The sequence below is a fragment of the Trachypithecus francoisi genome, unplaced genomic scaffold (genome assembly GCF_009764315.1).
Source record: "Trachypithecus francoisi isolate TF-2019V2 unplaced genomic scaffold, Tfra_2.0 Lachesis_group8, whole genome shotgun sequence".
In the NCBI taxonomy this organism is placed as follows: Eukaryota; Metazoa; Chordata; class Mammalia; order Primates; family Cercopithecidae; genus Trachypithecus; species Trachypithecus francoisi.
The window spans coordinates 93,592,167-93,608,571 of record NW_022681473.1 but is presented as its reverse complement, the minus strand read 5'-3'; the positions used below and the strand labels follow the sequence as shown (position 1 = coordinate 93,608,571).

The window sequence follows — 16,405 nt, the reverse complement described above, 5'->3', positions numbered from 1 at the left end:
TGCACTCCAGCCCGGGCGACAGAGCGAGACTCTGTATCAAAAAAAAAAAAAAAAAATAGTGCTATACAAAAATAACAAATGGCAGAATAATGAATATATGGTGTTTTATGTGCAAAATCATAATGTAATTCTCACTAGTGATTAGCACAATGGTTATCTCTATAATACAATAGTCACACAGTCAGACAACCCACTTAGTAAATAATTTAGGCTTACCTGTATTGCAAGGGCACGGGCAACAAGACCTCTAAGGTATTGTAAGGGATCTTCTGGGCCTTCCCACTTGTTCTGCCATGCGAGAGGACACTGCAATTTAAAAAGGGTCAAAATTGAGTTTGTGTATATGATACTACATATAAAAGACTAACAGTAGTGTGATGGAGAAAAATTTTGGCATAATTCACATATACATATGAAATTCATTAAGATATATCTGTTCTTCTATGATCTCATTAAATTGAATAGTAGAGACAACATGAATTAATGTTTCTCTAAAAGGAAGAAAAGTACAAGTTCCTGAAAGGATAAATAGATGAACTTAAACTGGCATATAAAAAATAGTCAACCATGTTTTCTTAAACAATATTTACTGCATAATGAAACACAAATTTGACAAATTCACTTTATAAGTGGTGAAGATTATAAAACAATCAGCTTTGGTCCCTACAGTATTTTTTAAAACTATAAATAGAGCAGTATAACGGAAACTTTATTCCCAAACCACATTGAGACATATGAAACAAACAGAAAAAAATAAAAAGGAGTACATTAAATTAAAAACAAATAAAATAAAACCCCTCTAAGAATAGCTGCCTTACAAAAGTTATCTTTCTAATATTTGACCTTCCAATACAGGCATTCTCTGTTAACGCAGACTCTTCACTGAACAAGTATTCTTATAAGTTCATGTTGATTATAATATACCTTTTTGGTGAAGATTTTCTGGATTTTCTAAATATTTTATAAATATCACACAAACTTCTCAACATATTATTTTTCTGAAGTGTGGAAATAAGGAGGGAACATCAATTTTATACCCCCAACATTGTCTGATTACATAGTTAAGAAACTATGGGCTAGAATATATCAATAATGTATAGAAAATGGGAATTGTAAGATGACCAAATTTAGAGTAGAAAAGGACCTTAGAAAACACTGAATCCCTTTACTTTACAGGAATAAAGCAAGCCTTCTTAGGAATGTGATAGATAAGTGCCAGAACTGCGCTTTGATCTAAAACAGGTGTAGTGATTTTGAAGCACAACTGCAAATCCTTTGGCACTTTGCCTCTTGAGACTTGAGGTCTGTGCTCCTGTCTTCCAATACAAAGGAAGTGCTACTATGCCAGTTTCCAAGTCTAGGCTATAAAAAATTGGTTGCTTATATTTCGTGCCTTTTGAGACTTTTAATCTTAGAAGCCAGTCACCATGCTGCAGAGCCCAAACTGTCTTTGGAGAGGCCCATGTGGAGATAAACAGAGACCCCCAGCTCTCAGCTGGCACCAACTTGCCAACCATGTGAGTGAGCTGTGTGAAGGAGACAAGCTTTCTCCACCAAGCCCTAGTAAATTCCAGACTTTTAAGCTAAAAATAAATGATTTTTTAAAAATATTATTATTATTATTATTTTTTTTTTTTTGAGACGGAGTCTCGCTCTGCCGCCCAGGCTGGAGTGCTGTGGCCGGATCTCAGCTCACTGCAAGCTCCGCCTCCTGGGTTTAAGCCATTCTCCTGCCTCAGCCTCCCGAGTTGCTGGGACTACAGGCGCCCGTCACTGCGCCCGGCTTGTTTTTTTGTATTTTTTTAGTAGAGACGGGGTTTCACCATGTTAACCAGGATGGTCTCGATCTCCTGACCTCGTGATCCGCCCGTCTCGGCCTCCCAAAGTGCTGGGATTACAGGCTTGAGCCACCGCGCCCGGCCAAAAATATTATTTTAAGCCAGTAAGTTTTGGTGAGATTTGTTCTGCAGCAAGACAACCGATAACAATTTTGATACATCAGAGGCGGGGTGCTGCCTTAACAAAATCCTGAATCATATGGCATTGGACTTGAGACTAGGTGGTGGGCTGAAGCTGGAGGGATCTTTAGGAGAATGTAAGTGAAAACTTAGAGGACTTCTAGGAGACTACTAGAGGAAGTCTATGGAGCTTTGAGGACTTAAAAAAAAAAAGGAAGGAAAAATCTCAGACAACTCTCTGTTAAACAACAGGGCTTCAATAAATCTTAAGGGTGTTGTCCCACAGCTGATGCAAAAGAAGCCTAAGATAGAAAGAAAGGCTTATCTTGAAAAAATTTGTGGTTGTGGTTTTTGTCTAATGGAGTGAATCTCAATGAGATTCATAGCAAACTCCCAGTTTTAGAGAAACTGTTCTGGTGTAAACTATCAGTTTAGGATTACAGGGTTAGGAGAGGGTGCAAATCAAAGAGAACTTGGCTCCAGGGCTTCTATGGGCAGGGAGCAGACTGAGAAAACCACTCAGCTGCAAACATGAGCTATATCTTTACTAAAATGTATGGATAAGTCAGAGGTTAGAATCAAGAGCTCGAAGGGTAAAGCCAAGAGCAATTAATCATTCCTAGGAAACAATACAAAATTCTAATAAAGGAACTGGAAACATGAACTTGCTTGGATTTCAGAATTGCTAAGGACATGTTAGCCTCCCAATCTTCCTCCACCCTTTTTGAATATGTCTTTGCAGTTACCCTAAGCCTGTCCTACCATTTTATATTGGTTTTAAAGGGAATAGGTAACTTGTCACTGTAGTTCACTGGTCTTTAGATGGGAACAATATTTATGCAGCTATTTTTGAGGAATCAAACCCAAAAAGCCTCATTCATACTTTCACCTGATTTAAATGACAATTTTTTCCCTTTAGCCTTAGCCTGATCCTGTAATGAAACGAAACATGTGGAGGAGTTTGGGAGGAGACAGTTGTATTTTGCATGTGGGGAAATGTAAATAATTTGTGCCAAGAGGGCAGACTGTGGCAGTTTTTAAACATGACTCCTAAATTATTTGACACTCCTCTCACTCACAAGAGCCGGCCCATGAGTAACCTTGGAAGCTGAGCCTTGTGAGAAACCCTGAGCCAGAATACTCAGCCAAACCACACTTGGATTCTAGACCCACAAAAACTGTGATATTATACATTTCTATTGTTTTATGCCACTAAGCCTTAGGATAATTTATTATTCATCTATAGATGGTTAAGAGAGTTACCAATTTTATTGCCAAGTGTAATACATTAATTCAATAAATATTTAAGTCATTATTCATCCATTCAGCAATTACTTACTATCTATAATGTGCAGATACTATTAACATAAGGTCCTTGCTATTATGGAGCTTACATTTTATAGTGAGATAGATAATATTTACCTATATAAAAAATTTAATAATGTTAAATATGTAGAGAATTAAGACATAATAGGTGATATAATAGAAATGATAATGATAGTGATACATGAGATGAGTGAAATATAGCATTTAAAGAAAATTAAAAACCAATGAAGGAGATACAAAGCTGAAGTTCCTTGTGGTGCTTTATGAATAAATTATGTATCATGTTATTGGAGTTTACAGGGAAAAAAGATTCAATCAAGGGAGTCTTTAAAAAAGAGGCAGCTATTAAGTTATGCCTTGAGAGTTGTGTTAGATTTGCACAAAGGTAAAAAGAGTTGCAGGAAATTTTTTTTAAGCTAATATTTATTGGGTGCTTACTATGTGTTAGTAACTATGGTGAGTTCTTGATAGAAACCACCTCATATATTCCTCAAAATAATCGTCAGAAGTGTACAATTAGGTAAGTGCAAAAGTAACTGCAGTTTTTACATTGTTAGAATTTGCTGTTTGATATTGAAATGCATTCTTAAATATACTTATGTTATACATCATTTTAACGAGCATTTCTCACTTTATTTTTTTTTGCTAATGACTTATTGCTTGCTGTTTATGTTTATTTTAGACCATAGAAATGATGTTAGGCAAAAAGCAAATTCGAGTGATTTTCTTATTTGAGTTCAAAATGGGTCGTAAATCAGTGGAGACAACTGGCAACATGAACAACACATTTGGCCCAGGAACTACTAACGAATGTACAGTGCAGTGGTGGTTTAAGAAGGTTTGCAAAGGAGATCCTTGAAGATGAGGATATAGTGGCCAGCTATCGGAAGTTGACAACGACCCACTGTGAGCAATCATCCAAGCTGATCCTCTTACAACTATAGGAGAAGCTGCAGAAGAACTCAACATCAACCATTCTATAGTCATTCAGCATTTGAATCAAATTGGAGAGGTGATAAAAGCTTGATAAGAGGATGCGTCATGAGCTAACCAAAAATTGTTTTGAAGTCTTGTCTTCTCTTATTCTATGTAACAACAATGAACCATTTCTCAATCGGATTGTGATGTACAATCAAAAGTGAATTTTATATAACAACCAGCAATGATCAGCTCAGTTGCTGGATCAAGAAGAAACTTCAAAGCACCTCCCACAGCCAACTTCCACCAAAAAAAGGTCACGGTCGCTGTTTAGTGCTCTGCTGCTGGTCTGATCCACTACAGCATTCTGAATCCTGGCTTAACTATTACATCTGAGAAGTATGCTCAGCAAATAGCTGAGATGCACCAAAAACTGCAATATCTGCAGCCAGCATTGGTCAACAGAAAGGGCCCAATTCTTCTCCATGACAGTGCCCAACCACAAGTTGCACAATCAGTACTTCAAAAGTTGAATGAATTGGGCTACAAAGTTGTGCCTCCTTCGTCATATTCACCTGACCTCTCGCTAGCTGACTACCATTTCTTTAAGCATCTCAACAACATTTTGCAAGGAAAACACTTCTGCAACCAGCTGGATGCAGAAAATGCTTTCCAAGAGTTTCTCGAATCCCAAAGGATAGATTTTTATGTTACAGGAATAAAGCAATGTATTTCTTATTGGCAAAATGTGCTGATTGTAATGGTTCCTATTTTGATTAATAAATATGTCTTTGGGCCTAGTTATTAATATAAAAACTTAAAATTCATGATCCAAAACCACAATTACTTTTGCACCAACTTAATATTATGATTTCCATTTTACAGAGAGAGAAAATGTAGACACAAAGAGAATAGCATGTTCAAAAGTCACAGAGCTGGCAAATGGCAGATCCAGGATGTAAACCCCCAGGTAACTTGGCTCTAGAGTCCATATCAGCACCAATACTGTCTTCAATAGATTTAGTATTTCTATAATGATTTATACATATTAAACCATTCGAGATTCAGTATAAGATAATTATGTATTGGGAATTAAATTTATAATGATGGAGACACTAAGGCTTAGAGTAAGTTTATTTAACTAATCTTAAAGGTTTTTTTTTTTTTTTTTTTTTTTTTTTAAAAACTAAGTGATAGAGAAGTTGAATCTAGGTCTAACCCAAAATGTAACCTCTTTTCACCATCCCATGCATTTCATGAAAGATGTCACAAAAGCAGAACCATTTGTAACCAGGGTGTTCATTTGTTAACTCTCTCTCTCTCAAATATCAATTAAGTGATTATGCAGCAAGTATGAGTAAATAGCTGCTATCTGCCAATCATTTGTTAACTGCTGAGGATATTAAGTCAACACAATTCTTGTCTACAAAAGCTTATGATAGAGAGGGAAATCGACAATGAAAGAGATGGCTATGGACAATAAATTGAGCTCCCTAATAGCAGTAAGCACTGTGATTGTGAACATGAAGGTAGAGTATATCATATTCAAACTGCATGGGATGGCAAGAGTCAGGAAAGGCTTTCTGGTGGAGATCATGCTTGATATGAGTCTCAAAAGGTAAACGAATAGTCGGTCTTTTCCTGAGTATCTATAATAGGTAAACACAGCAGGGAAAGGAAGAAGCATTAATAAGATGAGAGAAATGGGCTGATGAATTAAGGATGACATCATAAAATTTGTGGTTGTTTATACTAAGGAATTTAAATTTTATCTGGAAAGCAATGGTAAAACTAAATTAACCTTTAAGTGAGGAAGTGACACAACAAATTTGGAATTTTTAAAGATTACCCTAGTAGAGATGGGAAGAAGAACATTAGGAAGATGAAACTGCAATCACGGAGGTGAGTTAAGAATGTACGGTAATACTCTAAACGTGAATCAATGAAGAATCATGTGAAAATGAGAATAAGAAGAATAACAATAGCAAACACTTTTATAGCACTTACAAGCACTGTTATACATATTTTATCTACATTAAGACTTTTATGACAACCCTCTGAAGTGGCTATAATTATTACCATTTCAAGTATCTGGAAACTTATGTAGAGAAAGGTTAAGTGACTTGCACACAAAAAAAACCACTCTAGTACAATCTTGGATGTTTTAATTTCCACCCTACAATCTTAATATGTTTATTGTATGAACCTTAAAAAATGGCCACTTGTAGGAATTTTCCTCCCTTCTCTATTTAATGATGGAATTATTTGTACTACTAACAAATATCACTATCCCACTGGTAAAAATAATAGCTTGTTTCTCAGATAGGAGTGCAGTACCAGTAATCCATTATCTGCAGACTGTTGAAGTTAAACCAACATTGGATTTTAGGTTTTGAAAATGTCAGAAGAACTTTCATTTGATTCTAGCTTATTGCAGTGCCTGAAATAGGGAGACAGCACTGTAATTGTAATTTATTTCAAACACCAGCAGTTGCACAAGGTTTTTATGATGTGTGAAAACAGATTCAGTTTACAATTTAAAAAAAAGAAATGTAAAGAGGTCACTGCAATTTCCATTTCATATGCAACGATTAATAATAGATAGAATTTAAGATTATCACTAACTCCTACACTTGCCATAATTTACAACTCTACTCAATTAATTGAAATAACTAAAACCTATTTCACAAACATACATAATTAGAAATTTGTATTTCAGAAGAATAAAGACAAGTTTCAGAGCGAAACAATTTAACAAGAGAGCCCTTACCATCTCTACTTAAGAGGAAGTACAACACAGACAATGAGTAATTTGTGATAAAAGTTACAGCAGATTCCAGTTTAATCTTAACAAGACCTTTGTTCAGCTCCATGGGCACATCACAGTATTCCTGTAGCATTCAAATTTTTTTTTTTTATCAGTACAGAAAAAGGATTATAAAATGGCACGTGAGCAAACTAAGGACTTTCAGATCTAAAAGATTTAATTGAATGATTCTCTTTTAAAACATGAATCATTTTTTGAACCTATTTTATATTTTCCCTTCTCAAAGAAGACCTTCTATTACTTGCTTTCTATGAAAAACGTCAGCTTGTTTTTTTTTTTTTTTTTTTTTTTGAGACAGGGTCTCACTCTGTCACCCAGGCTGGAGTACAGTGGCATGATCATGGCTCACTGCAGCTTAGACTTCCCAGGCTCAGGTGATCCTTCTACCTCAGCCTCCTGACTAGGTGGAACTACAGGCACCCACCACCATACCTGGCTAATTTTTGTATTTTTTGTAGAGGCGGAGTTTTGCCATATTGCCCAGGCTGGTCTTGAACTCCTAGGCTCAAGCGATCCGCACGCCTTGGCCTCCCAAAGTGCTAGGATTACAGGCCTGAGCCACTGCGCCCAGCCAGGTTTTTTCAATTAAAAAAATAAAATATTTGTTATCTTAAGAGTTTACACTGTTATAAAAAGGAAGGTGGAAGCAACCCACATTAATCGATGGATGAATGGATAAACAGAATGTGGCATACACATACAATGGAATATTATTCACCTTAAAAAAGAAAAAAATTTTGATATATACTACAGCATGAATGTTCCTTGAAGACATTTTACATAATGAGATAAGCCAGACACACAAAGACAAATACTGTTATGATTCCACTTAAATGAGATACCTAAAGTACCAAGATTCATAGAGACAGAAAGTAGATGGTGGTTGCCAGGGGCTGGGGAACGGGTGAATGGGAGCTGTTGTTTAATGGGACAGAGTTTCAGGTTTTCAAGATGAAGAGTTCTGGCAATGAGCTGTACAGCAATGTCAATGTACTTTACTGAACTGTACTTAAAAATGGTTAACATAGTAAATTTTGTGTCATATATATTTTGCCACAGTAAAATAAAAACTTCATTGGGAAAAGGTTAAGAAAGACTACTAATTTCCTTTTGTGAATTTTTGCTAGCCATCACTGTATGTCAGTTTTTGTTATTTATATTGAGTTCACTGAGAACTCAATATAAATTGAGACTATATACTATTCATTTTTCCTATCTATCTCCAGAGCCTGGTATAATATAGAGAACCCATGGTAGATGGGCAATAAATATTTGCTAAATGTTACTTATTACATCATCCAACTGTAAGCTTTTTCTTTTTTTGAGACAGAGTCTCGCTCTGTCGCCCAGGCTGGAGTACAGTGGCCGGATCTCAGCTCACTGCAAGCTCCGCCTCCCGGGTTTACGCCATTCTCCTGCCTCAGCCTCCCAAGTAGCTGGGACTACAGGCGCCTGCCACCTCGCCCGGCTAGTTTTTTGTATTTTTTAGTAGAGACGGGGTTTCACCGTGTTAGCCAGGATGGTCTCGATCTCCTGACCTCGTGATCCGCCCGTCTCGGCCTCCCAAAGTGCTGGGATTACCCCCCTTCCTCCTCTTTTTCAGATATTCTGAAAAAAAAGTATATAGCTCATGTTATAGAGAGACCATATATCCATTTGACTAATGATGCCTGTTGTCCCAGAGTTCCATTCAGGTAGCAGGCTGTTTTACTCTAACAGGGTCCTCCGATTAAAGGTTATTTCTGGGTATGTCTGTGAGGGTGTTTACAGAAGAGATTAGTATTTGAGACTAAATTTTATATATATATTTATGTATGCTTTTTATTTATATATATTCATATTATAATCTGGTTCTGTTTCTTGGAGGAACTCTAGTACAGTGGAGAATGATAAATTCTATTCAAAACTGTACACTTTAAAAAAATCTATTTAGTTAATATTGCTATGGACTGAATGTGTCCCCACAAGATGCATATGTTGAAATCTTAAGTCCCAGTGTGATGATAATAGGAGGCAAGGTCTTCGAGAATAAGCTCATGAGAATGGAGCAGCCCCTCATGGTGGGATTAGTGCCCTTGTAAAAAGATGAGAGAGGGCTTGCTTTCTCTTTCTTCCCTCCACAGTGTGAAGATACAGGGAGAAGATGGCCATCTGTAAACTTTCATCAGACACCAGATCTGGCAGCCCCTTGATCTTGGACTTCCCAGGTTTCAGAACTGTGAGAAATGTCTATTATTTAAGCCACCTAGTCTATAGTATTTTGTTGTGACAATTTGTCAAAGACAGTATTTGTCTTTTAAAATATGAACAGATTGTACTATCTACACCATGGTATATATTAAGAATACTTATAGTGAAGCTTAGCTCTGGGAGAGATGAAGGTAATTTCATCATTAAGTATGTTCAGCAAGTAAAATTATAATCTGTAACATTTCTTTCATCTAGTAAAACTACACTGAATGTATATTTACTTCCATGAAATTTATCAAAATAATATTTAATAAGATGTCTTCATGCTTTTATATTCCTTGAGAGTTTAAAAAATTGTAGATTATTTCCACATTGTTTTCTGTGATACACTCATTTAGGCCAATGTTATGTTGCCATAGTTAAAAGTCTGTACATATGCAGGCATGTTGGGGTTATAATTTCTATTAATATTTTCTCAAAGATTTTAACCAAACATACATCAAGAGTAGAGTTAAATGGGCTCTGTGGGTTTACACTAAAATTTGATCTATAAACATTGTAAAGCTAATAGTATTGAGTTTTGATTTCCACAATTTAGCACACTAACCATGTTAAATGAGCCATAACAAGAACCGAAATCAACACATTTATGAATTTTTATATAGAATTTATTTTAAAATGATTACTAATGTCAAATGGCACAAAAATATTTCTTTTTTTTTTTTTTTTTTTTTTTTGTTGAGACGGAGTCTCACTCTGTCGCCCAGGCAGGAGTGCAGTGGCCGGATCTCAGCTCACTGCAAGCTCCGCCTCCCGGGTTCACGCCATTCTCTCGCCTCAGCCTCCCGAGTAGCTGGGACCACAGGCGCCCGCCATCTCACCCGGCTAATTTTTTGTATTTTTTTAGTAGAGACGGGGTTTCACTGTGTTAACCAGGATGGTCTCGATCTCCTGACCTCGTGATCCGCCCGTCTCGGCCTCCCAAAGTGCTGGGATTACAGGCTTGAGCCACCGCGCCCAGCCAGATATTTCAATAGTAATTGTTCATTTCATTTAGTATGAGTGGCTATTAATATAAATTAGAACATAAAATAATTACTGAGCCTGTCGCACTAATTTCTGTGCATTAATGCAACCAATCAATCAAATGCTTGAGGTGAAACAAACTTGGGTTCAAGCCCATTAGTTTGTTATATCTTTGATACGAAATTAGCCAGCTATTAATTGAAGCACAAACTAGATAACAATCATCAGTTTAGCCACAGATTTTGTGTGTTTACATGCATGGATGTTGAAAAATCTTGCATATAGTCTTCCAAGCTAATAATAAAAGTTCAGTAAATTCTAGATTAAATGGAATTTTAGGGTCTAAATAGTATTTAAACTTGTATAGAGTAAAATCAAAATATAACTAAAAATTATTGACAATATTTTCACTCTCAAAAGTTTCTTTGTTTCCATTTGTAATTCATCAGTCCTCCCTCCACCAACTAATTAACAGACAATTGCTGGTATGTTAATACATACTGCAGAGACCAGCTGCATGGTGGAGACCCTAATCCAGCAGTGCTAGAGGAATTAAAGACACATGCACAGAAACATAGAGTGTGGAGTGGGAAATCAGGGGGCTGACAGCCTTCAGAGCTGAGAGCCTCAAACAGAATTTTACCCACATATTTATTGACAGCAAGCCAGTGATAAACATTGTTTCTACAGATTATAGATTAACTAAAAGTATTCCTTAAGGGAAACAAAGGGCTGGGCTCTGGCTAGTTATCTGCAGCAGGAACATGTCCTTAAGGCACAATACTCATGCTATTGTTTGTGGTTTAAGAGCGCCTTAAGTGGTTTTCCGCCCTGGGTGGGCCAGGTGTTCCTTGCCCTCATTCAGGTAAACCCACAACCTTCAGTGTGGGCGTCATGGCCATCACGAACATGTCACAGTACTGCAGAGATTTTGTTTATGGCCAGTTTATGACCAGATTTGGGGGCCTGTTCCCAACAACATACTAGATTGAATTTTCTAGAATTATGTATATAATTAAATTTATATATATATATAGTATTATAAATATTAAACTTTTAACCTTCCTTTTTTTTGCTATGTATAATTATTTTGAGTTTTATCCAGTAATGTGATTGAACCAGCTCACAAAGGCTGGTGAGAGCCAAGTCTTAAAATTTTACAAATGATGTAAGTTCATTGTTAAATAGCCATTATTTTAAAAGTTATATGAATTTACAATTAAATGTTATTTTAAAAGTTAACAAATATTCTCAAATCTCATCTCTTTGTAATTATTTTACAATTTTTATTATGTTATGTTCCTTCAGACATCTTGTTGAAAGCTAGTCACTAATGGTACTTGGGAGGTGGGGCCTTTGGAGGGAATTAGGTTATGAGGGTGAAGGTTATGAGGCTTCACCCTCATAAATGGGATTAATGCTCTTACAGGAAGAAGTTAGAGAGCTAGCCTGCACTCTTTCCACCATATGAGGATACAAGGAAAAGTTGGCTGCCGTCATCAGAACCCAACCATGCTGGCACCGATCTTAGATTTCTCAGCCTTCAGAACTGTAAGAAATACATGTTTAAGCCACCCAGTCTATTAAAATTTGTTATAGCAACCTGAATAAAGAATGATGTTTATTTAAGCTGGGCCAGGTGGAGTACACCTGTAATCCCAGCACTTTGAGAGGCTGAGGCAAGAGGATCACTTGACCACAGGAGTTCAAAAACAGCCTGGTCAACATAGTGAGAAACTATCGCTACAGAAAATTTAAAAAATTAGCCTGGTGTGAGGGCATGCGCCTGTACTCCTAGCTACTCAGGAGGCTGAGGTGGGAGGATCTATTGAGCTCAGGAGTTGGAGGTTGCAGGAGCTAGGATTGTTCCACTGCACTCCAGCCTAGGTGACAGAGTGAGACCCTCTCTCTACAAAAACAAACAAAAACTGTGTTCAAGATTATGTCTATTGGATATAAGATAGAAGAAATACTGTATAGAAGACATAGATAGAAGAAATACTATAAAATAGTTTGCTACTAGGCATCTCTTCCTCACTCCACATTCATTGACCTTATATTGGTAACTTGAAATCAGCCATGGTAGCAGCATTTGTACCATGGAAATGAGAAATGCTATAGATCAAGGCTTCCTCCTTCTTTTTTTTTTTTTTTTAAGAGCCAGTTTTAAAACATTTGCCGGCAGAACACTGGGTGTATCCACGCAGTTGCATAAATCAAATACTCATTGTTTGTATTTCTGAGTAGCATTCCAATTTTATGGATATAACAAAAACATATCATTTCACCTCTTGAATGTTGAGTTGTTTCTAGTTTTTGACACTTAAAAATTAAGTTGCTTTGAACATTCACAAATAAGTATTTGTATGGCATATGCTTTCATTTCTCTTGGGTAAATATTCACGAGTGATATGTTAATATCACTAATATGTTAAGCTAACATGTTAAGTATATGTTTAACCTTATAAGAAAAAGCTAAACTATCAGCAGTATCTGAAAATTCAAGCTGTTCCAGATCCATTAACAATACTTGGTACCATTTGGCTTTTTAATTTAAGATATAAACCAATCAAGCTAGTGTGCAGGGCTGTCTCATTGTGATTTTAAGAAATTGTTTTTACTGATATATAATTAATATACCATCAAACCCACCTCTCTATAGTGTATGATTTAGTGGGTTTTAATATATTCACAAGGGTGTACAAGCATAACCACTAATTCCAGAATATTTTTATCAATCTCCCAAAATACTCTGGATCCATGCAGTCACTCTCTATTTCCCCATGAACAAAGGATGGTTTTCCATTAAATTAAATTTCCATTAAATTCCATTTAATTCCTTTCAATGATGTTGTGTAACTCTCAGTGCACAAGTCTTGATCTCCTTTTGTTAAATTTATTCCCATCCATTTCATTTTTTTTAATGCTATTATAAGTGGAATTAAGATCTTAATTTCATTTTGGATACTGTGAGTACCATATACTAGGATTCATTGCTATTATATAGAAATACAACTGATCTTTATATATTGGTATTCTTACTGCAGTTCTGATATTCCTAATGACACCTACATTTTTATGTGCTTCTTTCCCATCCACAAGTCCTAATATCTATAGAATTTTTTTTTGCATTTTTATAATTGAGATGTTTGCCTTTTCATTATTGAGTTTTTAAACAAAATCTATTCTAGATGTAGGTTCCTTTGTTAGGTATATGTCTTGAAATTATTTTCTCCTATTCTGTGACTCACTTTTCCTTTTCATAAGTGTCTTCTAAAGAGAAGGTTAAAATTTTGATAACGTCCAATGTATCTTTTTTCTTTTTATAGTTCGTTTTTAGTGTCCTATTTAAGAAATCACTGCCAAACACAAAGTCGCTAAAATTTTCTCCTATATATTTTTTGTTAAGTTTTATTAATGTTTATGATTACTTTCGGGATAATTTTTGTATATCTTTGGAGACACAGTTACAGGGTTTTTTTTTTCTTTTTGGCTTTTGGCTATTCAGTTACTCTAGCACCATTTGTTAAAGAGATTTTCCTTTTCTTATTTAATTACCTTAGCCTATTGGTAAAAATCAATTGATTATATATTTCTGGGTCTATCTGGATTCTTATTCCATTTCACTGATCTTCACTGATTCCTTCCATTCCATTAATCCATTCCAATCCATTGATTAGTGGATTCCATTCCACTGATCTTCATTCCATTGATCTCTCTTCCATTCCATTGATCTTTGTATCTGTCTTTATGCCAATGCCACAGTATTTTGATAACAATATCTTCATAATGTTTGAAATCACAAAGTGTAAGACCTTCCATTTTTTCTCCTGTTTTCATAAAAGGGTCGACCTTTTGCATTTTTGCAAAAAGAAAAAAAATAGACTCAAATTGCCAATACTTATGAAAAAATCCTGCAGAGGTATTCCTAGCTGTTGGGTTGAGATTATGGAGTTTTCTAGATATAGGATCATGTCATCTGCAAACAAAAATAATTTGATTTCCTCTCTTCCTATTTGAGTACCATTTATCTCTTTCTCTTGCCCAATTGCCCTGGCCAGAACTTTCAATACTATGTTGAATAGGAGTGGTGAGAGAGGGCATTCTTGTGCCAGTTTTCAAGTGGAATGCTTCCAGCTTCTGCCCATTCATTATTATATCGCTATGGGTTTGTCATATATGGCTATTTTGAGATACGTTCCTTCAGTATCTAGTTTATTAAGAGTTTTTAACATAAAAGGATGTTGAATTTTACAGAAGGCCTTTTTTTTGCATCTATTGAGATGTGTTTTTTGTCTTTCATTCTGTTTATGCAATGAAACACATTTATTGATTTGCATATGTTGAACAAACCTTGCATCCCAGGGATGAAGCCAACTTGATTGCGGTGGATAAGCTTTTTGATGTGCTGTGGGATTTGGTTTGCCAGTATTTTACTGAGAATTTTTACATGGATGTTCATCAAAGATATTGGCCTAAAATTTTCTTTTTTTGTCGTGTCTCTGCCAAGGTTTGGTGTCAGGATGACGCTGGCTTTATAGAATAAGTTAGGGAACAGTCTTTCCTTTTCAATTTTTTGGAATAGTTGCAGTAGAAATGGTACCAGCTCTTCTTTGTACCTCTGGTAGAATTCAGCTGTGAACCCATCTGGTCTTGGGCCTCTTTTAGTGGTAGGCTATTTATTACAGCCTCAATTTCAGAACTCATTATTGGTCTATTCAGGGATTCAATTTCTTCCTGCTTCAGTCTTGGGAGGGTGTATGTGTCCAGGAATTTATCCATTTCTTCTAGATGTTCTGGTTTATGTGTATAGAGGTATTTATAGTATTCTGTGATAGTCGTTTGTGTTTTCTGTGGCATCAATGGTAGTATCTCCCTTATCATTTCTGACTGTGTTTATTAGATCCTTCTCTCTTTTCTTCTTTATGATTCTAGCTAGTGGTCTATTTTATTATTTTTAAAAAATAGCTCTTGGATTCTTTGATTTTTTTGAAAGGCTTTTCATGTCTCCATCTCCTTAAGTTTAGCTCTGATCTTGGTTATTTCTTGTCTTCTGCTAGCTTTGGGGTTTGTTTGCTCTTGGTTCTCTAATTCTTTATTATATAATTTTGAGATATATACAGTTAAGATCTTCTTTGCTAGCCTGGTTATTCCTTTCACTTTACTCCTTTCTCTACCATGGCCCTCTTTATAGGAGTGGTTCTCAAAGTGTGGTCTCCAGACCAGTATCATTAGCATCACGTGAGAACTTGGCAGAGATATGAATTCTTGTACCACCCCCCACCTACCCTCCAGACTACTGAATCAGAAATTCTCAGTGTGTTTCCTTGCAATGTTTTATCAAGCCCTTGAGATGCACCCATCAACCCATCATCTACATTAGGTATTTCTCCTAATGCTATCCCTCCCCCAGCCCCCCAAGCCCCAATGTGTGATGTTACCTGCCCTGTGTCTATGTGATCTCAATGTTCAATTCTCACCTGAGAGTGAGAACATGTGGTGTTTAGTTTTCTGTCCTTGTGATAGTTTGCTGAGAATTATAGTTTCCAGCTTCATCCATGTCCCTGCAGAGACATCCATGTCCCTTTGGAACTCATCCTTTTTTATGGCTGCATAGTATTTCATTGTGTATATGTACCACATTTTCTTAATCCAGTCTGTCACTGATAGACATCTGGGACGGTTCCAAGTCTTTGCTATTATGAATGGTGCCATAATAAACATACATGTGCATGTGTCTTTATAGTACCATGATTTATAATCTCTTAGATATATACCCAGTAATGGGATTGCTAGGTCAAATGGTAATTCCAGTTCTAGGTCCTTGAGGAATGGCCACACTGTCTTCCACAATGGTTGCACGAATTTACACTCCCACCAACAGTGTAAAAGTGTTCCTATTTCTCCACATCCTTTCCAGCATCTGTTTTTTCCTGACTTTTTAATGACTGCCATTCTAACTGGCATGAGATGGTATCTCATTGTGGTTTTGATTTGCATTTCTCTGATGGCCAGTGATGATGAGCATTTTTTCACGTGTGTGTTGGCTGCATAAATGTCTTCTTTTGAGAAGTGTCTGTTCATAACCTTTGCCCACTTTTTGATGGTTTTTTTTTTTTTCTTGTAAATTTGTTTAAGTTCTTTGTAGATTCTGGATATT

The 16,405-nt window shown here is 36.1% G+C and overlaps 1 protein-coding gene across 1 annotated transcript in view; it reads right to left on the bottom strand.

Moving 5' to 3' along the window:
- DYNC2H1 (dynein cytoplasmic 2 heavy chain 1) overlaps positions 1-16,405 on the bottom strand; it is a 386,039-nt gene that overhangs the window by 46,319 nt on the left and 323,315 nt on the right. The window contains exon 85 of the mRNA XM_033204903.1: positions 217-306. Within this exon, the coding sequence (XP_033060794.1) occupies positions 217-306 (90 nt within the window). The remainder of the gene's footprint in view (positions 1-216; positions 307-16,405) is intronic.